We start from the raw sequence: 26346 nt of genomic DNA, 5'->3' as shown, positions 1-26346 counted from the left end.
GACTGTTAATACATTTATACCACTGTGAGACAAGATGGTCAATGCCTACATGGAAAAACATTTGCGATTGCCTACAGAACCGTGATTGTACTGACGCGTGCACATCTGCAGCTAAATGAAATCAACAACTGTGGATGTCTTTCTTCATGGAGAGAGATTAGAACTGTATGTAGAATGTGTAAGGACTTCTCAGCATACTCAAAACTTCCACAGCATCAAAACAGCCTGCCTCTGAAGCTGAGTGGTCAGAGTAGATGGCTGCCATTTGGAGGACCAGGGTTTGATTCCCAGTACTGCCAAGAATTTTCCTCATTGGGAGTATTGGTCGGGGTTCACTCAGCCTCATGATGACATTGAGGAGCTGCTTGACCGAACAATAGTGGCTCCACAGCCTGGAAATTCTGAAAACAGCCAGGAGAGAGGCGTATTGACCCCATGCCCCTCTACACTGCATCAGCATGAGCCATAAGGCAGATGACACAGAAGATGGTAGACATCCCTTGGGCTTCACAGCCTGATGAGAAGCTTTTTTATACTCAAAACAACCTCTGCAAAATGTGGGCAGGCTCACGGGTTGCCAAGGTTGTTTCGAGTAAGTTGCAGAAGTTTTCTGGGAAGTCCTTACGCATCCTCCAAACAGTCCATATCTCTCCCCATGTGATTTACATATTTTTTAGACCTGAAGACAGAGATTTGTGGCCACCAATTTGCTTCAGATGAAGAGGTGCACACCTGGGAGCAGCCACAGCTCTGTGGGAAAGGCAAACATTTTTCCATGAAGCCATTAACCATCTTGTCTCACAGTGGAATAAATGTATTAACAGTTGTGGCAATTATTTTACTTACTTTTTCCCATCTATCTTGTTTTCATTTGACTACCCTTTATACATCTTCCTACACGATAAAATTAATTCCAAATAAATATTATGATACCAATTTATTTCATCATATTGCATTAATTTTTCAGCTGAGACTACGCAAGGCATCAACTTAGGTTCACAATTTTATTTAGAATTTTCTGCTATTGTAGTGTCTTGAGATTATTAGCGGCACTCACTGCCTGTCATCACCAGTCTAACACACGCATAAAGATAATTTAATAAAGTGAGTTATGTTTCACAGTATGTGTGTATCATGTTGCTATAGAAATTGTATTCTTTCCCTATCAAGTGACAGGTGAATGCGGGAGACTGTGAATGACTTAGAAGATGGGCCACACTACCATATACAGCTCATCGCTAGCCACCACATGCTGAGGCCCAACACTCATCGATGTTTATGCACTGTCCCTGTGTGCTCCATGTATCTGTTCTGATGTTCCAGAGATGTTATACAGTTTTCTACTAACAAGAAGGTAGAAAGAGAGCTGGAAATATTATTCCATATTCTATTAAAAAGTACTGAAACAATTTACTAATATTTAAATGAAGTAATTTTATGCTACAGCACTTTAGTTTAGCACCAGAGGAGAGAGAAAAGGTATTTACTGAGCATGTGTATGTTGAGAACGATAACTTTTGAATGGGGTCAAGTTTGATGTACACGAGGAAAAGAGTGGATTAATAATTCTGAACATTATATTGAAGTTCTATGCTGCTCAGCAGTGACAGTTAGATTTGGTTTACTTGATGATAGGTTATCAAGAAAATTACCTAGAGTCATCACCTCCTAGCATTTTGGTCATTCTCATGCACTTAAATGCCAAAGTTAAAACCTGAAACTAAACTCTAAAATTAAGTATACATTACAGAGCTGTCACCCTTTACAACAAAGAAGAAATCACATGCTTCTCTACATACAGGACAGTAAATCTTACCAAAATTTCACAATAAATTATGCCTTTCAGATACATAAACTGCAGATAAGATACAGTTAGAGTGCCTGATTGCTGTGGTTGATTTAAGCAAGAAAAGACCCCTAATATTTCCAATGGCCAGCAACCATCTGTGCTTCGCAGTTGAAAGCTGGCAACAGAACTGTCAACTGTCAGGTACCCTCTCCCGCCAATTGTACCACAGCTCCGCAGATGGAGAGACTGAAACAATACATGATGGGATAATGAAAATTACTTGGACTGTTAAAGAAGATAATTTAATCACGATGGGTGAGTGACATTTGATAGTAGAAAAAGGAAGAGAATGAAACATACTAGGAGAATTCGGACTGAAGGAAAGGAATGAAAAAGTAAACTGCCTAGTAGAACTTTGCACAGAGCTCAGTTTAATCATTGCAAACATTTGGTGCAAGAACCATGAAAGAGACTGGAGACACCAGACAGTTTCAGATGGACATAGATTTTAAATTCCAGAACATTTCCAGAGGCAGATGTGGACTCTGGCCATTATTTATTGATTACAAATTGCAAATTAAAACTAAATAAATTGCAGATGGGTACTAAATTAAGGAGATATGGTCCAGTCATATTGAAACAACCAGAGTTGTTGAGTGTTTCGGAGGGTGCATGTGGCAGCCATAGACTGACACAAGGGAAAGATATACAACAGAAGACTAATGGGTGGCTTTTAGATAAAAACCTGTGACTGCAACAGAGGATGAAATAAGCAATAAGACAAGACCCAGTAAAAATCCTTGGATAACACGAGATATTGAATTTAATTTGTGAAAGCAGAACATATAATAACACAGATAGTCAATTAGGCCAAACAAGATACAGATAGCTAAAAAATGAGATTGACAAAGCAAAAAATGGCAATGCAGGCATAGGTAAAGGACAAACACAAATATGAAGAATTATGAAAGACTATGGGCAAAACAGATGTCAGAAGAATAAAGAAACTTTTCAAGGAATGAGAACCAGCTGTGGGAATATCAAGCTTAGATGGCAAGTAAGTACTAAGTAGGGGAAGTCTGAAATGTGGAAGGAATTTATAGACAGGCTACATAAAGGAAAGAAATTTGAAGACAATATTATGGAAAGGGAAGAGGAAGAAGATGATGATGATGATGCTGCTGCAGATGTTATAAAGTAGGAGGAATTTGACAGAAGACTGAAATTTCTATACTGAAACAAGGTATCTGGAGTAAACAACATTATCTCAAAATTACTGAGATGCTTGGGAGAACACACCATGACAAAACTATTAAACCTAGTATGCAAGACATATAAAACAGATGACAAACCCTCAGACTTTAAGATAAATGTTATAATTGCAGTTCAAATGAGGGAAGGTGCTTAGAGATTTGAATATTACACAGTAATCAGTTAAATACATCATGGTTGCAAAAGAATGAGGCAAATTATTTACACAAGCATGGATAGACTGATCTAAGCTAAAGCTGGGGGAAGATCAGTTTGGGTTCTGGGGAAATGTAGCAGCATGTGAAGTGAAACTGATCTGACAATGACTGGAATACACTATGAAATACTGAAGGTAACAGGGATAAAATATGGAGAATGGTTTTATGCAGATTGTACCTGTGCAATTGAAAAGAGGCAAAGGTTGTGAAAGGGAAGCAGTAGTTGGGAAGGTAGTGAGAGACAGTTGTAGTCTACCCCACATTACTCAATCTCTACACTAAGCAAGCGGTAAAGAAAACAAAGGAGAAATATGGAAACAATCAGAAATAAAAACTTTGATGTTTGCTGATGACTTTGTAGTTCTGTCAGATGGAATGGACAATGTCTTAACAACAGGTTAGAAGATGATCAACAAAAGAGAAACAAGTGTAATGGAATGGAGTAAAATTAAGTTATGTGATGCTAAAAGAATTATATTAAGAAGTAAGATGCTATAAGCAGGAGTGAGAGTTATTACACGAGCAGAAAAAAAAACTGATGATGGTTGAAGAAGAGAGGATACAAAATGCAAGAAAAGTATTTATGTAAAGGAAATATTTTAACATGTAACGTAAATTTTTTGCACTATGAAATGCTTTCTGAAATTAATTATGTGGATTGTAGGCTTATATGGGAACAAAATGTGGACAATAAGCAGTTTAGACAAGAAGAGTGTAGAAACTTTTGAATTGTGGTGCTAAAATAATAATAATAATAATAATAATAATAATAAATTCTTTATAGAACGAGCAGAAACTAGCAAAATACACAAAGCAATCACTCATATAAATACATCGGCTACACCACTACAATTTCATAACCACCTCTACAACCCTTTAGACCACATAACATCAACAGATACGAAGAAAGTAAATTGGAAAAAGAAAACACTTCATGGCAAGCACCCGTATCATCTAACACAGCCACACATCGATCAAGACGCATCCAACACATGGCTAAGAAAAGGCAATATATACAGTGAGACAGAAGGATTCATGATTGCAATACAGGATCAAACAATAAACACCAGGTATTACAGCAAGCATATTATTAAAGATCCCAATACCACAACAGATAAATGCAGACTTTGTAAACAACAAATAGAAACAGTAGATCACATCACAAGCGGATGTACAATACTAGCAAATACAGAATACCCCAGAAGACATGACAATGTCGCAAAAATAATACATCAACAGCTTGCCTTTCAACATAAACTTTTAAAACAACAAGTTCCTACATACAAGTATGCACCACAAAATGTACTGGAGAATGATGAATACAAATTATACTGGAACAGAACCATTATAACAGATAAAACAACGCCACATAACAAACCTGACATCATACTCACCAATAAAAAGAAGAAATTAACACAACTAATCGAAATATCCATACCCAATACAACAAATATACAAAAGAAAACAGGAGAAAAAATTGAAAAATACATCCAACTGGCTGAGGAAGTCAAAGACATGTGGCATCAGGATAAAGTTGACATCATACCAATTATACTATCAACTACAGGAGTCATAGCACACAATATCCACCAGTACATCAATGCAATACAGCTACATCCAAACATATATATACAACTACAGAAATCCGTAATTATTGATACATGTTCAATTACCCGAAAGTTCCTAAATGCAATATAACACATACCGTACAGTTAATAGGAAGTGACGCTTGATCAAGGTCCGCGTCACTTTCCATTCTCAACCAGACTTAACGTCTGAGAAAGTAAAGAAATAATAATAATAATTGCAGAAAATTAGCTGGATACTCAAACAACTACTGAGGAGGCACATATAATTTTACATCATTATTCTGATACTCACACTTAAATGTTTGTCAAAGCGTTCATGGAACCACTTAATGCTCCACTCTCAAATAATGTGTAGGAAAAATGAAAATGTAAATATTTTCATGCAAGCTCTGACTAATTTTATTATGGTGGTCATTTCTCCCTATGTAGATGCGAGTCAACAAAATAGTTTCGCATACAGAGGAGAAAGTAGGTGAATGAAATTTCGTTAAAGAATTTTGTTGCAATGATACATACTTTTATTTTAAAGATTGCCACCACAAGTTGTTCATCATATTCACGACTCTTTTCCCAATTTCATGATAATGCACAATGAGCTGCCCTCATTTGAACTTTTTCAATGCCCTTCACTTTCTTATCTGGTTATGATCCCATTCTGCACAGCAAAATTTCATAAGAGAATGGACAAGTATAATGTAGGAAGTCTCTTTAGCAGATTTATTGCATCTTCTAAGTGTTCTACCAATAAACACAGTCTTTGGTTCACCATCCCCTCATTTTCTACATGATGGTTCCACTTTAAGTTTTTTTGTAATTGTAATACCTAGTTATTCAGCTGAAACTATTACCTTTAAATGTATATCATTTATCATGAAATTGAAATTGAACTGAATTTTATTAGTACTTGGGGAACCTAAGGTATCACTTCTGTTTCACTACATAATATCCTGTCAGTTGCTACAAACTGTGATCTTTTTGACAAGAAATCATGAATCCAGTCGCACAACTGACGGTACTCCATAGACAGACAATTTGGCTAGAAGCAACCATGGTGCTCTACACATCAGGCGCTGACAGCACCATGCACAACTTATTCATCGTACAGGATGCAGCAAGGTCAGCCCCTACAGTGCATATTACATGGAACTTTGCTGCCCCACATCTTCGTGGCCAGACGAACAGAGGGAATCAGCAGCACTCCGACCAGGTCATCAGGCGACGTATGTGGCGATGGTAGATGTCGTTGACAAACCACACCTCTTCACGCATCTGTCACACCACATACCAAAAATAGGCCCACACATATCACAAAATGAGACAGCCATTTAGGCCAGGGCATGACCTCTGGAGATCAGTTCTGTTGCAGCCAAGGACTGGACCGTCGACTTCTGGACAGCGCGCCACATTCTCAGTTGGGATTCTTAAGTGATCAGTGACATGCTCATTGGGACTTAATATAATTGTACTGTTGTTCTTCTAGCTGACAAGATAGTGTCAGACTGGAAGTTTCTATCCTTGTCATACTTCAGTGAAGTACATCATGAGAGTTGTAAACTGTTTATTTATCTTGATTTAAATTTGTATTTGGACTTTGGTTTTAAACTTGAAGTGAGAAACTTATTTTTCCATTTTAACTTAGAGTTATTAGGACTTTAAGACTCTGCTCATTATAGAGTGTCTGAGTATGGAACCTTAAATTACTGTTTTTAATGTGAAGCTACGAAGAATTTAAGATTTTTATTTAAGTATGTGACTCTTTTCAAGTATCCTGGAACTTAATTTACTTTCCCTGTGAGTAGAATCCTAAGTGACTCCATTGTTTATGACTCACCACTTATTTTGCTTCACTTACTGGAAGTTCACTTATTGAAGACGAAATTGTACTCGATAAACTGTTGTTTGTTCCCTATACCTGGGCTGTTTACTTGTGTCCACCAGTGGAGAACACATCAGAAGCTACTTATTATGAACAGTGTCAAAAGCCTTCTTGAAATCTAGAAATATGGAATCAACTCAAGATCCCCTGTCGACAGTATTCATTACTTCTTGTGACTGAATTGAACTGGGGAGAAAAGAATACTATGACACAACCTGGTTAAAAGAAGGGACTCATTGACAGAACACATCCTAAGGCCTCAAGGGGTAGTCAGTATGGTTACGGAGGGAAGTGTATGGGGCAAAAATTTACGTTACGAAAGTGTGATTACAGTAAGCAGCTTCAAGTGAATGTAAGTTGCAATAGTTAGGCAGAAATGAAACAACTTGCACAGGATAGAAGAGCATGGAGAGTTGTATCAAACCACTCTTCAGACTGAAGAGAACAACAACAAGTTTATGAAAATAGGTCATTATCCATCAAACGAAAAGGTGATGAGTAGTGGATAGGCACATAAAAAGCAGATAACTGTTAAACTCCCAAGCAGTCTTGATGGCATTCAACTTTCCCAACACAAGATTGGAAACTGTTCTGTCAACATAATATTGCACTCGTACAGTCAGCCTAGTCTCAGCCTCCACTAGTACCTGTTCACCAAATGCAACCATCCCTCTCTCCCCTGTTCCCACCCCACACCACAGTCTTACCCCCATGCAAACCTCTCACTATCTCTGTTAGTTTTCTGCTCCACCCTTCATTACCTTCTGAAACTTCCACCCCTCCATAATCTATCCTACTTCCTCCCACACTGTTCCCTCTCCACGTCCCTATCGCTTAAGAAAGAGTTATGACTGTCATATCCCATAACTCCTACAGTAACTTAACCACAGAGTTGGAGGGATTCATAGATGTGAAACCATCATGGCAACTTCTTTTCTTTATTTTAATTTGGTTACAATTTAATTTTCCATTAAGAATAATGTAATCACAATGAAGATCACACAGGTGCTATTTCACTTATGCAGATGTTATTGATCACTCATCTGTTTACGTGAAATATGAAACACAGCACATTCCTGTTATGTTTATAGCTGTTGTGTTGGTGGGGTGGGGGTGGGGGCTTGAGGGAGGGACTGTGTATGCAGAACATCCCAACTCCAAGGTCGTGGAAACACAAGAATTTTCACACATCACTTTGTCAAAGATGTGCTGTGAGTACTCTGATCTGCAACGACTGTTGATGATAGCAGTTGCCATTACATTAAAGCCCTCACCAATCAGTTTGGATAACAACAACCACTAAGCAGTTCTACATCCACAACAACATCATCACTATGGGGGTGCAGATGACACCATTATGTCAAAGGCCACTGAGATTGGAATGGGTGCACGAACAATGCTAGTGAATATTCTAAGCATCTACAATGGTCTCCTGGACTGATGAGTTATACACATTAGTGCACACCAAAGGCAAAATATGAGTATGTCAAAAATTGCAGGAGGCTGTGTCTCTCATTTGCTGACAGGACACAATTAAGACAAGTGGTGGAGGTATTCTTGTGTGGAGGAAATGATATATGGTCGGCTGATAGGTATAACACTATATCTCTTTGGTGAATGATAGAGGAATGCACTGCCCAAGTAGTTGAATCTGTTTCTTTGCCTACAGTTTGGCAAAGACAGTGCAATACTCCATTCCACTGTAGTGGTGACAACTCCATGAGAAACAGTTAACAACATTGTAGTGCTTGTGTGACCTCCCAAGTCACCTGACCTATATCCTCTTGATGCCATTGAGGAAGATGTGAATGCATTAGATCCAGTCTTGCTAATATCTGTGTGTTGTTGACTGCAGTTGTATTGTTGCGGATAGGGTTGACTTTATGTGTCACTGGTGTCATAAGGTAAGAAAGTACTACACACTACACTGTAGATGTACCTAGTTAAATTGCTCATGAGAGAATGTAAGAGGGTGTATATTACACGCCTGTTATCAAGAAATGTAGATTGATCTGAATCTACATTTTTTACGAGTCACACACATTACCTCAAATTCCCGTAAATCTTTGCAAAATATATGTTACACCTGTATGTCATCAGATCTAGTTACTGGAGACACATTAATCAACATTAATTCATTCTTTTATTTACTGTATGCCACAGATTTCATCAAGGAATTATCTAAAAAAAGAGAAGCCAATCACAAAGAATTAATCTGTACACAATATTAAGAATAAACTGTCCTACATTGCTTGGTACTATTTGCACATATATTAACTAAATGTAGCTTAGTAAGTTAGAATGAAAGCTGCTTACTTGAAAAAGCACCACATTTCTTCCTTGGTTACATTAAACAGCTATGATAAATGGACCAAAAAATAAGTTCCTGGAGCTTACATTCAAAATAGTTCCTGTCTGAATGATGTCTGAAACAAACTGTTCAGGAGCCAGCACTGACTGGGGACAGACAGATGCATCCTTTTTGGTGTTGTTCATATTCATAATGGAATCAATGGAAATGGTGCTACAGTAGCAATAATTGGTAGTATACCTGATAAATGAAATGCTGATATAAATGTTTCATGTCGACTATTTATGAAATCATGTCATCCATAAAATATCCCAAAACATACAAATCAGAACTCTGCCTTCAATTTACTTGAGAGCAGCAGATTGGAGTAAATGAGAAGACTAAATGTCACCAACAGGCAAGACTTTAAATTCTGAAAAGTTAATGTGACACACAGAAGATAATGTATTAGACCTAAGGTAAGGGCGCAGTGGAAAGTGAACTGCAGAGCAGGCAATCATGGGTATCAACAGAGATAAAGCCAAAGAAGTTGAAAATAACCAAAAGAAGACAAATCAATGAAGATACAAATCAATGAAGATACAAATAAAATAAGTCACAAAACATATGACAGAGATCACCTTCATCTGCAAATTAAGTCAATAATTGCCCTCTGTTTCTTCCACCATGATCACTACACAACAGACCTAACGCAGATTCACGAACAAGATGTCACTATGCCATGCAATGCACCTGTCGTTGTTAGTTGCATGAACTTTCTCAGAAGCAATAATTTTAACTGTAAATACTTGCACTTGAAGAATTATTCATAACAAACAGCATATGTAATCATCTAAGTTTCTTAGCTGCTGATTTTTTTCAAGAAGTCACTTTGCTCCTACCCCAAAACTAATGTTAAAGACATCATCTACAACTTGTCCAGCATGCCACATTTCTCATCAGTAAGTAGGTACATAATACTTCATGAAAGAATGCCTTTACTATTCAGCAATTATGTTGTTTGTACGGCAGTCCTAAATCTGTACTCACCTTGAGATGATAATCTTGACCTTATTTTACTTTAGCACCTTTTATACATCCTTTGTGATACACTAACATGCAAACACATGGAAAACAAAAGAAAAATCAACAGTTAAAAGCATAAATATCTGTAATCTACAATACATTGGGGAAATTGTTACAATGCAAAGCTGCAAACCAGATAATAAAAATAATAGCACCAAAAAGCAAAACTCATCATCAATGCAAATAAATCTTAAAGGCACTGGCATAAGGACTGCTTTTATAGTGCATCTAAGAATTCAACACTAAAAATTCAATACCGGTACTGAATTTAAAGGGACAATGGTGCCTTATCTGTGGGAGAGGGGAAGAAGCATAAGAATTGTTGCAAAATGCTGCTGAGCAGACAAGAAATTGTGACTAACAATAACTTAAAAAAGAATCACTGTCAGCCTTTGCCCTTCGTAAATTAACTAAATATCTAAATTATAAGATTAAATACTCCTATTAGTACAGTATCTACAAAAACACTTGGAAAATAAATCTTCATACAATGTATGGTTAAACCTTTTTTGTGTGTGTACATGTATGTATTCCCGTGGATTGTGCACTTGTATGTGAACAGTAAGTAAATAAAGTAACTGGAAAAACAGCATCATAATTGAAGGTAATATATTTTCTATAACTGCCAAAGATATTAACTGCGGCTCATTTCAAGTATACCTAGGGAAAAGGAAATATAAGTCATCCGCATTGCATAGGCAGAGCTGTCATCAATGTTACTAGGTAGCTAACATAGCAGAAGCAGAAAAAAGGGTTAAAATTTAATCTCCTGGGGTCATGGAGACCACTACGGGTGGAACACTATGTTCTGTTTGACAAGAATGGAGGAGAAAAACTGGACATGACTATCACAGATTTTCCTGATCTGAACAATCAAAAGCCTGAGCAATCACAGAAAGTACTAACAGAGTAATTTTTCTTCTTCTACGTGATTACCCTGCTATTCACAATGAAGTGCCTGGCAGAGGGTTCAATGAACCACCTTCATGCTGTCTCTCTACCATTCCACTCTTGAACGGCACACGGGAAAAACGAGCACTTAATTTTTTCTGCATGAGCCCTGATTTCTCTTATTTTATCGTGATGATCATTTCTCCCTAGGTAGGTGGGTGCCAACAGAATGTTTTCGCAATCGGAGGAGAAAACTGGTGATTGTAATGTCATGAGAAGATCCTTTCTTAAGATCTACCATGAAGGAATTTGTGAATGTGTAGAATGCTGTGTGTGTGTAGAGAAGCTATTATGGAAGTAGAATTGAAATGCTGTTTAAATGTTGGTGTCATAAATGTGATATAATATTATGTTATGAGCTAACTTCTAAATTAAAAAAATATATAAATAAATAAAATTTAAAAAAACTGAAAAAGTGGGAAGGGAAGAGAGAGGTCTAGAATTAGAGGTTGCTTACTTGTATAGTTGGGTGTTACTACTGGTTATTTTAGTCTTTTAGGAATTAAACCTCGATTCATTGACTGCTACAAAGGTAAATCAAAAGTGCACTAGTACATCACCATAAGAATTTAGTACTTTTGTTTAAATACATAGAAGAGTTACTACTTTTCAGTGACATAACCGTCCCCCCCCCCCCCCCCCCCCACCTATCTCTCAGTTCACCTGGCAAACTGATGTCTACCGCGATAGAGCCTGCAACGCCTGCTTAAGCAAAGTTAATGGATATGTTTTCAATGGCCAATCTCCTCCCTACCCCTCTCCCTATCTATCTATCTTTTTCAGTTACTGTCAGGAATAATCTACTGCCTAGAAATTTGAATCGAAAATTATATTTCTCTGCTGCTATCATCAGAGTGCTGAATATCATGTGCCTAACTGCATTTCACCGTGATCCAGAGTAAAGGAAAACTGGATTCATAATGTTCCTATGAATATTTTAATAAAAAAATTAAATTTGTTAATCTCATAAATTCGCCGTGCATAGTGAGAGTTAGCATTTATGTAGTTGTAAACAGCATTTTTCCTTGTTAGCTGGATCTGTTTCACAGGGACACTACTGCTGGCATCTTACCATAGAGTTCAAATGAAACTCTTATTACAAGGCTTAAATCCATTTGCCCCCCCCCCCCCCCCCCCCAAGAACCATGGACCTTGCCGTTGGTGGAGAGGCTTGCATGCCTCAGCGATACAGATGGCCCTACAGTAGGTGTAACCACAACGGAGGGGTATCTGTTGAGAGGCCAGACAAACGTGTGGTTCCTCAAGAGGGGCAGCAGCCTTTTCATTAGTTGCAGGGGCAACAGTCTGGATGATTGCCTGATCTGGCCTTGTAACACTAACCAAAACGGCCTTGCTGTGCTGGTACTGCGAACGGCTGAAAGCAAGGGGAAACTACAGCCGTAATTTTTCCCGAGGGCATGCAGCTTTACTGTACGATTAAATGATGATGGCATCCTCTTGGGTAAAATATTCCGGAGGTAAAATAGTCCCCAATTCGGATCTCTGGGCGGGGACTTCTCAGGAGGACGTCGTTATCAGGAGAAAGAAAACTGGCGTTCTACGGATCGGAGCGTGGAATGTCAGATCCCTTAATCGAGCAGGTGGGTTAGAAAATTTAAAAAGGGAAATGGATAGGTTAAAGTTAGATATAGTAGGAATTAGTGAAGTTCCGTGGCAGGAGGAACAAGACATCTGGTCAGATGAATACAGGGTTATAAATACAAAATCAAATAGGGGTAATGCAGGAGTTGGTTTAATAATGAATAAAAAAATTGGAGTGCGCGTAAACTACTACAAACAGCATAGTGAACGCCTTATTGTGGCCAAGATAGACACGAAACCCATGCCTACTACAGTAGTACAAGTTTATATGTCAACTAGCTCTGCAGGTGACGAAGAAATTGAAGAAATGTCTGATGAAATAAAATAAATTATTCAGATAGTGAAGGGAGACAAAAATTTAATAGTCATGGGTGACTGGAATTTGGTAGTAGGAAAAGGAAGAGAAGAAAACATAGTAGGTGAACATGGTACTGGGTTAAGGAATGAAAGAGGAAGCCGCCTGGTAGAATTTTGCACAGAGCATAACTTAATCATAGCTAACACTTGGTTCAAGAATCATGAAAGAAGGTTATATACATGGAAGAAGCCTGGAGGTACTGACAGGTTTCAAATAGATTATATAATGGTAAGACAGAGATTTAGGAACCAGGTTTTAAACTGTAAGACATTTCCAGGGGCAGATGTGGACTCTGACCACATATCTATTGGTTATGAACTGTAGATTAAAACTGAAGAAACTGCAAAAAGGTGGGAATTTAAGGAGATGGGACCCGGATAAACTGACTAAACCAGAGGTTGTACAGAGTTTCAGGGAGAGCATAAGGGAACAATTGACAGGAATGGGGGAAAGAAATACAGTACAAGAAGAATGGGTAGCTTTGAGAGATGTAGTAGTGAAGGCAGCAGAGGATCAATTAGGTAGAGAGACGAGGGCTAGTAGAAATCCTTGGGCAACAGAAGAAATATTGAATTTAATTGATGAAAGGAGAAAATATAAAAATGCAGTAAAGGAAGCAGGCAAAAAGGAATATAAACATCTCAAAAATGAGATTGACAGGAAGTGCAAAATGGCTAAGCAGGGATGGCTAGATGACAAATGTAAGGATGTAAGGATGTAGAGGCTTATCTCTTTAGGGGTAAGATAGATAGTGCCTACAGGAAAATTAAAGAGACCTTTGGAGAAAAGAGAATCACTTGTATGAATATCAAGAGCTCAGATGGAAACCCAGCTCTAAGCAAAGAAGGGAAAGCAGAAAGGTGGAAGGAGTATATAGAGAAGAATATAATAATTCCAATCCCAAAGAAAGCAGGTGCTGACAGATGTGAAAATTACCGCACAATCAGTTTAATAAGTCACGGATGCAAAATACTAACGCGAATTCTTTACAGACGAATGGAAAAACTGGTAGAAGCTGACCTTGGGGAAGATCAGTTTGGATTCCATAGAAATATTGGAACACGTGAGGCAATACTGACCCTACGACTTATCTTAGACGCTAGATTAAGGAAAGGCAAACCTACATTTCTAGCATTTGTAGACTTAGAGAAAGCTTTTGACAATGTTGACTGGAATACTCTCTTTCAAATTCTGAAGGTGGCAGGGGTAAAATACAGGGAGCAAAAGGCTATTTACAATTTGTACAGAAACCAGATGGCAGTTATATGAGCCGAGGGACATGAAAGGGAAGCAGTGGTTGGGAAGGGAGTGAGACAGGGTTGTAGCCTCTCCCCGATGTCATACAATCTGTATAGCAGTGAAGGAAACAAAAGAAAAATTCGGAGTAGGTATTAAAATCCATGGAGAAGAAATAAAAACCCTGAGGTTCGCCGATGACATTGTAATTCTGTCAGAGACAGCAAAGGACTTGGAAGAGCAGTTGAATGGAATGGACAGTGTCTTGAAAGGAGGATATAAGATGAACGTCAACAAAAGCAAAATGAGGATAATGGAATGTAGTCGAATTAAGTCAGGTGATGCTGAAGGAACTAGATTAGGAAATGAGACACTTACAGTAGTAAAGGAGTTTTGCTATTTGGGAAGAAGAGAAATTTGTTAACATCGAGTATAGATTTAAGTGTCAGGAAGTCATTTCTGAAAGTATTTGTATGGAGTGTAGCCATGTATGGAAGTGAAACAAGGACGATAAATAGTTTGGACAAGAAGGGAATAGAAGCTTTCGAAATATGGTGCTACAGAAGAATGCTGAAGATTAGATGGGTAGATCATGTAACTAATGAGGAGGTATTGAATAGGATTAGGGAGAAGAGGAGTTTGTGGCACAGCTCGACTAGAAGAAGGGATCAGTTGGCAGGACATGTTCTGAGGCATCAAGTGATCACCAATTTGGTATTGGAGGGCAGTGTGGAGGGTAAGAATCGCAGAGCGAGACCAAGAGATGAATATACTAAGCAGATTCAGGAGGATGTAGGTTGCAGTAAGTACTGGGAGATGAAGAAGCTTGCACAGGATAGGGTAGCATGGAGAGCTGCATCAAACCAGTCTCAGGACTGAAGACTATAACAACAACAACAACAACAACAACAACAACAACAACAACAACAACAAATCCATTGGATCAATTACAACTGGAACTATTTATCAAAGCCTCTTAGTCTTCAAGGCTATATAAACTACACTGCAGCATTGCCTCTTTTGTGGATACATAAACAACCCTAAAGTTAGATGGGTGGTAGTGTGTAGAGGAACAGAGCAGGTTTTTCACTAAGGAACCTTTAAGAGGTAGGAACCAAGAAAAGGCTCAAAACTTTCTTGGTAGATTCTGACGTATTACCCCCCACCCCGCATAAACACAAAAACCTACCAGCGTTACAACAATATAAGGAGAAAGATAGACTGATACTTACCATACAGATGATATGTTTAGTTGCAAACAGACACAATGAAAAGACTGTTACACATTTTGCTTCCGCCCAAAGTCTCCTTCCGAAAAGGAAAGCCACACACACATTTATTCAAACATGCAAGCATACTTTATGCACAGAACTGCCATCACTAGCATCTCAGACTGGAATGTAACTGTCACATTGAACAGAAGCAGTAATCTGGAGGGTGTGGGGAAAGTAAAGGGATAGCAGGGTACTTGATGGGGGAAAAACGAGCATTGTCTGGTGGAGCATGCAGGGACTAGGAGGCGGCATGGTGGGACTGCCACTAGGCACAGCATCAGGAGGCTATGGGGTAGGGAGATGGGGCGAAACAGATAGTGTGAAAGGGGAGGAGCAGGGAAGGGGAAGGATGAGGTGGGTGCATTGGCATATGGTGACGCATAAAGAGGGTGGGTGTCGTGAGTAGGGTGAAGGTGATAGGACAGAGGGGGTGGGAACTATTGGGCATAGGCAGGGGGAGGAGGGGGGTTGGCATTAGGTAACCTTAGGATAAGGCCGGGTTAATTTCGGGAGTGGGTAACATGTTGTACAGATAACTCCCATCTGCCCAGTCCAGAAAAGCTGGTTGTGGAGGGGAAGATAAATATGGCCCAGGTTGTGCAGCAGCCATTGAAATCAAATATTTAATTTTCAGCTGCATGTTGTGTCACAGGGTGGTCTACTCTGCTCTTTGTCACAATTTGGAGGAGGCAGTTCATCCTGTTGGACAACTAGTTGGTAGTCGTACCAACATAAAAAGCTGTTTAATGATTCCAGCGAAGCTAATAAATGACATGGCTGCTGTCACAGGTGGCCTGGCCTCTGATGGGATAGAATAACTGTATGATAGGACTGGAATAGGAAGTGTTGGGGTGGATTGGTCCTACCTACACTACAGCTTGACTAGTTGCATTGTAATTGATGCACACTTTCAGGGAGGAGGGGAGAGAAGAGTTGTGGGGAGGAGGGGGGGGGGAGAGATAGAACAGAGGAAGAGAGAGACTACGGAGATGAGAGTATAACTGTAAAAAGGGGGGAGCAGAGTAGAGGACATGGGGACAACAGTGGATGCAGGATGGGGGTTAGCAGAGATTGAGATCAGGAGAGGAATGCTAGATCGAAGGATGTGTTGTAAAGACAGTTGCTGCACATGTAGCACAGAGAAACAGATTAGGGGAGGAGGAAGGCGGGGAAGGGAGGGAGGAGGTTGGGATCAAGATGGCACAGGTTGTGGAGCAGCCACTGTAGTCAAGCAGGTTGTGTAAGGTTGAACAGACAGCTAGTTGAAAGTCATGCTCACAAAAACTGTCCAGAAGTTGCAAGTGAAGTGAACTGGTCTGTGATATGATTGTTTTCATTTCATTAATAAATAGTACAGCTATAAGCAAAACAGCATTTCTCAAAGTAATATTCAGGGACAAAGATGACACGTTGAATTGCAGTGTGTCTTTGTGTGTGTGTGTGTGTGTGTGTGTGTGTGTGTGTGTGTGAGAGAGAGAGAGAGAGAGAGAGAGAGAGAGAGAGAGAGAGAGAGATAGAGATATTAGATTAAGTTGAACACGGTGGCTCTATTATGGGAAAGTAACTCTCGTCAGGAAGAAGCAGTCTTACATTGCCAATTAGTGGGGCTATATTAGAAGAAACAATCAAAATTGCCATTGCCTGCTACATCTGATAAACAACTTGATGGCCACTTTCTAGAGGTTTTGATTAACCTTCTCTGCCTTTATGTAGCATGTATGTTACACTCAACTTTCATTTTTTCCTAGCTCAGAGAATAAACTAAGCTTTCTGTGCCTGATTGTGGCATATACTCTACATTACACTCTTTCTGTGCACTACTTCATTTGTATCTGCATAGGCATGACAATGCTGTGAACTGTCACTATTAACACAAAATATTAAAATATTACTATACCAGCAGATGGTGGTTCGACTACAAGCCCAGGGAGCTGAGCCCGGGAAGTGGGAACGAAATTCAATATCTGATTCAATCTACGAAGGAGCAGAGCATCCAAACACAATTGACAGACACAAACACAATGAAGTGTGAATTGTGTTTTATTCATCTCATGACGTACATTTGCAATCCATTTGGTTTGCATACATGAGACATGTCAAAAATTTATAATACAGTTACAATTATTTTTACATTAATAAATAATAGCACTACAGTAAATACTAACACTATAAGGATATTTCTTGGAAAGTGTAACACACAGTATCCACCTCAAATTTCCAGTTTGTCCTGTATGAATTCATCCATTGAGTAATAACACTTCAGTGTCAGTACCTCATATAGCTTTCTTTTAAGTGAACCTAAATTCATCTGCATCAACTTGTTCTCTTTTAATTCATTACAAATTTCCATGCCCATGTATTGAGGTCCCTGGGCATACAGTCGGAGGCAGTTGATGGGGAGCACAAAATTTTCTTTGTTTCTAGCATCATGTGAATGGACAAAATGGTTTTCCTCAAATAATTCATGTCTGGTGTACAAAAAATATAATAATCTCTTATATGTACAAAGATGGCAGAGTTAATATTTTAAGTTTTCTACATAATGGTCGACATGGTTCTTTGAGTAACAGAATAAACTACGCATATGGAGAACAGAGCATGCTGGGAGGTGAAGACCAGGTCCAAGGCAGTTGGCATCCACGTAACAACTGCCGGTCCAGGCCTACTGCCACCAGCCAGCAAACATCTGAGTCAGTGCACCCACGACAGCATTCTGCACTATTCCTATGCAATAACAGTGCCACCTCATCTGCATCCATCTCAGTATCTCCTTGCAGTGATCCCAACCTCTTGTAAAGGCCACATAGGGCAGAAAATGGCCAGGTTTGTGCCACAACCTCCAGCACATAACTGGAGAGGGCACAAGATTTTCCTACAGCATACTGACCACTGAAGGAGACAATGCTGATGCAGCTGGTTCTGCTGTAGGGACAGAAGATTGCCAAGGCCAGGGTAATGGTGAATCTGCTGGCATAGGCCACTGCAAGCCCTTATTCAATGGCAAGTGGGGGAAGAAGGCCGCTTGTTCAAATTCTGTGCACCCAGTTTCAGTACTCGTAAGAGCTGACTCTGACAGTACCCTATTCCACAGTTGAAGATAGGACAGCAGAAGCTGCACTGAGAATGTTAGCGTGTCAGCACACTATTGCAATTGGAAGCCTCCCACCTGAAAGACTAATCCTGCCACCCATTCGGTTCAGAAATGGCAGCATTGATGATCCGACAGGCCGTGGGTGCAACTGACTGGAATTACGGGTCAGCTCCTGACCAACATCCACCACAAACAAATGCTGGCCTTTATGGCCAACTACGGCACCTGGCAGCCATCTCTGCTGCCGGATGAAGGACCGGGACCAAATTGCAGTCCTGCGAGAAAAACATCGGGGGCTGTGATGGTCCAGAGCATGTGAGTTGGGGTGCAATGGACCCAGAGACCCCTCACCTGGTGTTCATGCCAATGTTCTGCTGGACAGCACACATTAATTAGCATTGCACGTATTCCTCTACCTTTGAGTTAGGAGCTGAGTGAAACAGGGGGATAGCCAGATGCTGGATACCATCACAAATGCAAAAATCTTCAAACTCTCATGGGACCAATTGCCAATCGTTACCAGAGATGAGGATCTGGGAAGAGCCCATCATATAAAAAATGACTGACAATGTGCAAATAATTGCAGTTGACTTCATGGAGGATGACGCATAGACCACCAACAACCAGTTGCTTCGCAAAAAAGGGCCCACAAACTTGACGTGCACACTGTCGCAAGGGTGCTTGGTTACTGGCCAAGGAGAAAACTGATGCGGTGGCACAGAAAGGTTCTGTGCAAAGGCCATGCAAGGCCCACAAAAGACATTCGATACCTCAGCTGATCGCCAACCAGTAGATGTGATGCCACATCAAAACCTCCAAATGGGGCGTATTCCAGTGTACCGCATGCAGCTTTTCTCCACCATGGCCAGCATGAGGAACCCTAAACAAAGCTGAGCTGATTCCGCAGCAGCAAAAACATATGCCACACTGAATATGCTCCTAAAGGAGCACACACTGCCCATCCCGTATGGAATACTAGAATAATTTTCTGGAAAAAGCAGGTTGGTGGCCACAGTGGCCACAACATTTTGCCCTGCCAAAGGAAAACCCAGTGCTGTCTATGGCAAGGTACCACACAATGTGAAAACTAGTGCCTCCTGTCATGCAAACTCCAGATTGGATCCTGCCGGCAACCACAATTGCATGTCTGCATTACAGAATGCTGGGCAGTGAACCAGTACCAAATGTCATCGCAATAATTAATGATGAAGAGGGACCACTTCTGCAACTGGTGGGCACGTGGATGCAGTATCTTAGAGCAATGGACCATACAAGGAAACCAGAGGCTTGTGTTTGGTAATGAGCAGAAACTTTGCTCCATACAAAATAACATGATAATTTTTAATGTTGCGCATACTTTTCTATCTGCAAGCAGTTATTTTGTGCTGCAGAAAGTGTCTTTGAAGTGTACGTGATGGGCTGCTCGGTGTCAGCTGAGTTCAAATGCAACAGAACCTCATCAATGCCAAACTGGGATGCATTGGCAGCCAGGATTAACACTAGCTGGCATCTGGGAATCCAAACTGGGAATGGAGAACAAACACTACTTGAGAGACTGAAAAGACCATTGAACATCCACAGCTTACATGAATTTCACAACCTCTTGGTCTTTTTGGTGTAGCCAGAAGATGGCAGATGTGCATGGGTTGAGTAATGACATTTGCATAATAAGAAATCTTGCCCAAAATAAACTGGAGCTCCTTTAGGTTCCTGGACACTGGCAGGTTGGCAATGGCTTTGATGTGCTTGTCCAGAGTTTTAATCTCACAAAGACTCATATTTCAAACAAGCAAAAATGATCTGGTAGGAGTAAGCACCAGATGCTAATATTAATGGTCACACATTGAATGAAACATTGAGTCTGAAGTACATTGGTGTGTGACTGGACAAGAAATGAAAATGGAGTTAACACATGGTAAACTAGTCAAGAAGCTCAGTTCGGATCAACTGAAGCCTTCAATAGTGTTCTGCCAACTCACAACCAAACTGTCATCTATGACCCTAACCTGGGCCTAAGCTACACTACAGATCAGTATGCCACAACAACTAAGATTAATATTCACATTCACTGGCTAAAAAGAAAGATGCAAAAGTAACAATGTCAGTGTTCTGTACTATTCCTGTTGACATATATGTGATGTCATATGCCACATCATCATTATGGTACAGGGATGAAGTCAACATCTGTTATCAGTAGATTCGGATGATATCGCAATTCAGCATGTTTTGCCTGTAGGGGCATCTCACTGTGTTGACCTATCATTTAACCTTCTGTTGTCTTATGGGAGTTTCTTCTGGAGCAATGCTCCTAAAGTAAATAAAGTACTTATTCAGCGAAATCAAGCAGTACTGATAGTATTCTGGTGCCTCAAAGGTATTCAACAAGCATTCATCTAACACAAAGCAAGAAATTGGGAATCACAACCAGCTCACAAGAAAACTATAAAACACACCATCAGCCATACTTTCTACAAATTAATAAAATATCTAGATTACGGGATTAATAAACTCTATACACTACATTGCAAGTAACAGCAGTAGTTGTAAAGTTGTAGTCAAGTATTAAGAAGTGTAAGACCAAGTATTAAATCAAAGGAAATTAGGCTTAAAAAGTCTGCTGTATTGAAAAAGATTTTGAATATTGTTTATGTGAACTAACAGATGTAAAATTATAATTTCATGTTTATATAGGTCCCCTTCTGTCAATTTTGAATTATTCTCAGAAAATTTGGAAAATCTTCTGAACTATCTAACCAGTCAGTCAAATTACATTAATTGTGCTTAGCGATTTCAATATTAATTTCAAGGGCAACTGTGAAAATGGGCAAAAATTTGTTAATCTACTAAAACCACACAATATGGACATGTGTGTAGAAGACACCACCAGATACAGCAGCAAAAGTGGCAGTGTTATAGACCAAATATTCATTGACAAATTAAAATGTGGCTTTAAAACTGAGGTATTGGATACAGGTTTTTCTGATCATTGAGCAGTTAAATTGATTTTAGATAAATCTCATGAGAAAAGTGACAACAGGAGATATATTGAGAGCAGGTTAATTAATGACAGCATTAGGGTCTTTAATCTAATGTTAAAAAATGTAAACTGGGACTTGGAAAGCAATAGTTCTGTAGATATAAAATTCAACAAGTTCTTGTCAAATTATAAATACTGCTACGATATTTCATTCCCTCTGAAGAGAATTAAAATAAACAAAAAATCAAATTCATGGAAATCAAAGAGTCATCAGAAAGTCTTAGAATGCTATATAAGTGTGCAAAGCAAAATACTATCTTGAAACCATATCACAAGTGTTATAGGATAAAGCACAGGGAAGCTATAATTGCTGCAAAAAGGAAGCACAATGATTCATATATCAGAAAGGGTAACAACGAAATGAAATCTGTGTGGAAAGTTATTAATAATCATACAGGCAAACATTAAAGTGCAAATACAGTAATAAAGTCACTATAAAACACAAAAATGAAATTGATGATGATCCACTTCTAATAGCTAATACATTTAATGATCATTATATTAATGTAGCCCAAAACCTGATCACCACTAAACATAATACACAGACAAAGGTAACAACTCCAATAAATGAAAGGACAATGTATCTATATCCCGTAAAACCTAAAGAAGTACAATCGGCTGTCAGCAAACTAAAGAATAAAATGACCTGTGGATTTGAGGGTATCCCTGACAAAATTATTAAATATAGTACCAATAATGTCTCTCAACTTGTGGACATAATCAGTGACTCCTCTGAAACTGGAGTGTTTCCAACTAAACTTAAGCAATCAACAGTAATACCAGTTTATAAAAGTGGTGACAAGTTTGACATTAAAAATTTTGGACCTCTATCATTATTATCTGTATTTTTGAAAAAAATTAAAAGAATAATGTATGATAGATTGCTAGACTTTCTAAACAAAAATAAAATTCTTGTAAATGCACAGAATGGTTTCAGAAAAGGCAAATACATACAAACAGCTCTCTTCAGTTTCCTAAAACTTGTTTACAAAGGTATTGAGGACAAGGGACAAGGAACTGCCCTGTTGGTTGTTTTTGGACCTTTCCAAAGCATTCGATCTTATAATCTACTGCTCTTAAAACTGAACAATTATGATGTCCGTGGTATTTCCTACGAGTGGTTCAAGTCATATTTAACTGAAAGGGCGGAAATTTGTACCATTCTGAATATAAAAAAGTTAATTATGGAGTGAAGTTAATTATGGAGTGCTCCAGGACTCAGTATTGGGACCATTGTTATTCTTGATATTTATTAATGACCCACCTCATCAGTTTTCAACAGCTGATGCCATATTATTTGCTGATGATACCAGCTTCATTATAAAACGGAAGAATGATTATGAGATGCAGCAAAAAATCGAGAAAACAGCAGAAGTGGCAGAAAAATGTTTAAAGATAACTGTCTACTTGCCAATGACAAGAAAACAGTATAAGGAACAAAAATAGGGCCAATGTAAAATTCACATTATCGAATAGCCAAATTCAGCAAAAGAAGCACATAAAATTTTTAGGAATATGGGTGGATGAGCATCTAAGATCGGAAAAACAAGTAGAAATGCTTAACTAAAAGTTAAGCAAGTACCGTTACATATTAAGAGTGCATTAAGATTGCTGCAATACCGAAACAGTGTTAAGTGGTTATTATGCTTACATGCATAGTCTACTGAAGTATGGAATAGTGATCTGTGGAAATACCTCTTTTGCAAAGCAGTCTTTTAAGCTCTAAAAGAAAGCTTTAAGATTAATAAGTGATGTTGCTTACAGAGCTCCATGTAGAGGTATCTTTAAGGAATTAAAAAACATGACTTTGCCATCTACATTTATATTTGAAAGCACATGCTTCATTAAAAACCATCAAGTTTCACTTTTGAATAGTGAGATCCACCATTATCAAACACGGAAGCGGGATGACTACCATAGGGATGTGCACAGAAAATCAATATATCAAGACAGTGCTGTTTGAAACCAAAAATTCTGTGCAGTGCATTGCCATATATAGCCCAGAAAAATATCAAACAGTAATACATTCAAAAAAGAACTAAAAAAAAATCTACTAATAAACAACATCTTCTACAGTATTAAATACCTGGAATTTTGCTCAACTCTGTCGATCTACTTCGTAGCTCTCCAAACAAAAATTCATAATTATCAACCATACCTAGATAAAACCAAACTTCTTTCATCCATGTATGTATGTAATTATGCACCTAGCTTTTGTGCTGTGTTACTATGCTTAGTTAACTAAAGTACTAGTATTTTATAGGTTTAGTAAAATCAACCGAGGGGTTTCACAAGCTTTTCTTCTATCTGTATGTACATAAGCAAAATAATGTTTTTGTTATAAAGATGTGTTGATAACAATGATAATATTTTGTACATTATGTAAATCTGTAATATTTTATACTGTTCTGTATGTTGACAAGTCCAATATCGTTAATATGATAATACGGGCACTAAATAAATAAATAAATGAAAAGGTAGTAATATATTGGATACAGTGCTCTGTATTAATACAGATAGGTACTGATTTCCTTTGAAAGATACCAATGCATTCATGTAAATACCAAGAAACAAACAGGATCCAAACAGCATCTATCTATTAGAAGTGAGGAGACAGCAGCTACTTCTTCTGCATTTAAATTTAGCTAGCATAAGTGTGGACAGCACAAAGCAGTAGAGCGATAATTTATTTTTACTTCAGACACAGATTAAATTTCTGTAATATACACATCTTTTTCATGTGTACCTTGATTTATTTCACATCTCAGAGTGTTTCACAACTTGATGTCTACAGAATGTGACGAATGCATGAATGAATGGTTGTATCCAACTGGCCTCTTTAAGTTTCTGTTACACTATCAAATATCTTTGGCCAATCTTTTCCTAAAAGCTAGGAGGACACTCCAGCTTTTACAATATATGATAAAAATACACCACAAAACCTTTTCTAATAGGTGTTTTACACAATATATCTCACCAAGCGATTTTACAGTGTAATGATTTTATTAAGGCAATCACTTTGCCTTTGTTTCTGCCAGTGTACACTGCTTGTAACATATTCACAGGTGTGTTTTATTTTCAATGTTTTCTGTTTAGTTTGAAATTACCTAGAAATACCATAATTACTTGCAACGATAGACATGTGACCGTATGTAAATCACTATTGTTCCAAGTAGAAACAGTTGGATAATGAAATAGAATGGAAGAATAATTAATGCCACACTCAAAGTTTAAGTAAAACGCATTTTTGGAGACACTGACTAAACATTTTTCCAACACTGAAAATTCATCCAGTTACAGCATGTGAATGTATATGACTTCACTGTTCACTTTATACAGTCCACCCCATTAGTAATTACCAAAGCAGCATTTTCAGATAGATCGTTTAGTTAAAATACAAAATTTAGAAAATAGTTTCTCATCTTATTACAATACAATCTATTATGAAGCAGCGTGCGGAAAATTTACGCTACATTCATGATGCTTGATTAACCATCACAAAATTCACCAGACAAAATAGCGTAGAAACGTGGTGAACCTACACCTCAGATGGATGCATACTGCGGTAAACATTTTTAAATGGTTTGTCAACAAAACAAAAATAAAGTTAAAGGTATTTAACAGCTAATACTTAATTTTGTTATACTTTCTCAATGAAAGGTGACGATATACATTGTTCGCAACAGATACTGTATTTAATATATTAACAAATTGCATCTATACATTGAAATATACAGAAACATTGCAGAAAATACAGCAATGAAGATGATCTATCATTAAGTGACGTGATAAATTGTTCGCAAGGAACAGAATCTCGCAGACCGTTGTAAAAGCTTTAAATTTATAGAACGAAAATGTGTGTGTGTTGTAACGGGCATAACTAAATAAATTAAAAAGTGTATGGTTTAAAGTTGTAGGTCGCTGCCGCGACTACCAGATACAAAATTCTAATTGCTAGAGAGACTTAATTTTGTGTGGTTTCTAGCCAATGTCGCAAAACTAACAAAAATTACAGCGCCCAGCAAAACATTTAAACAAATTTATTAAAGAGACTTACTACTGGAAAAACAGTGCTAACGCTACAGCATCTGGGTCTCTCAATATCGATTTAACTTTCTCGTAATGACGGAATTTCTCTTGAATATTTTTAAAGTTATGGTAATATCTATGTTCTTCACTAAACTGTTTGAGGATTTTGCTCCACCACTCATCCACAACAGATTTTGGTATGGAAGACGTCACGCATTTCCAAATTAATTCAATTTCTGATGACATCTGTAACAGCTACCACCGGCGATCGATTAGCCTGAACATTTAAAGAAAGCGCATGTATGCTACATTTTGACACGCAGGTTAGCCAACATAGAACTATAGTACAGCTCTAATAGCCTTCTACAATTTTTCCCCTCCGTTTCTGAGTAGCTAAAGTAATCGGTCAAGACACACATGACGAATTTACAAAGCATGAAATGTCTAACAAGCGAATTCAAGCATTAAACACGAAGCTATGCGTAATAACAAAATATTTGTTCTCGTTTTTACTTAATCAATTTTCCTGTTAAGTTATTCTGTAGTAGTTGTAGTTGTATTCATTTTCGACCTCTCTTAAAGGCCCGTCCACACGTTACGATCTGTCTGCGCAAATGTCTGCGCACATCACATCTGCGCAGACAGATCGTTGCGTGTGGACAGAAGATT

At 38.4% G+C, this 26346-nt stretch overlaps 1 protein-coding gene across 2 annotated transcripts in view; it reads right to left on the bottom strand.

The window, feature by feature from the left end:
* Positions 1–25992, bottom strand: part of LOC126262499 (uncharacterized) — a 32085-nt gene extending 6093 nt beyond the window's left edge. Inside the window, exon 1 of one of the 2 annotated variants that reach the window (XM_049959166.1) lies at positions 25832–25992. In XM_049959166.1, the coding sequence (XP_049815123.1) occupies positions 25832–25923 (92 nt within the window). In that variant the 5' untranslated portion in view covers positions 25924–25992. Of the gene's footprint in view, positions 1–25705 lie in introns of both variants that reach the window. The other variant, XM_049959165.1, reaches the window with a different exon arrangement.
* Positions 25993–26346: the final 354 nt, after the last annotated feature.

This window comes from Schistocerca nitens, chromosome 6 (genome assembly GCF_023898315.1).
Source record: "Schistocerca nitens isolate TAMUIC-IGC-003100 chromosome 6, iqSchNite1.1, whole genome shotgun sequence".
Taxonomy (NCBI): domain Eukaryota; kingdom Metazoa; phylum Arthropoda; class Insecta; order Orthoptera; family Acrididae; genus Schistocerca; species Schistocerca nitens.
The sequence above is the reverse complement of the archived record's forward strand: the minus strand, read 5'-3'. Positions and strand labels throughout refer to the sequence as shown.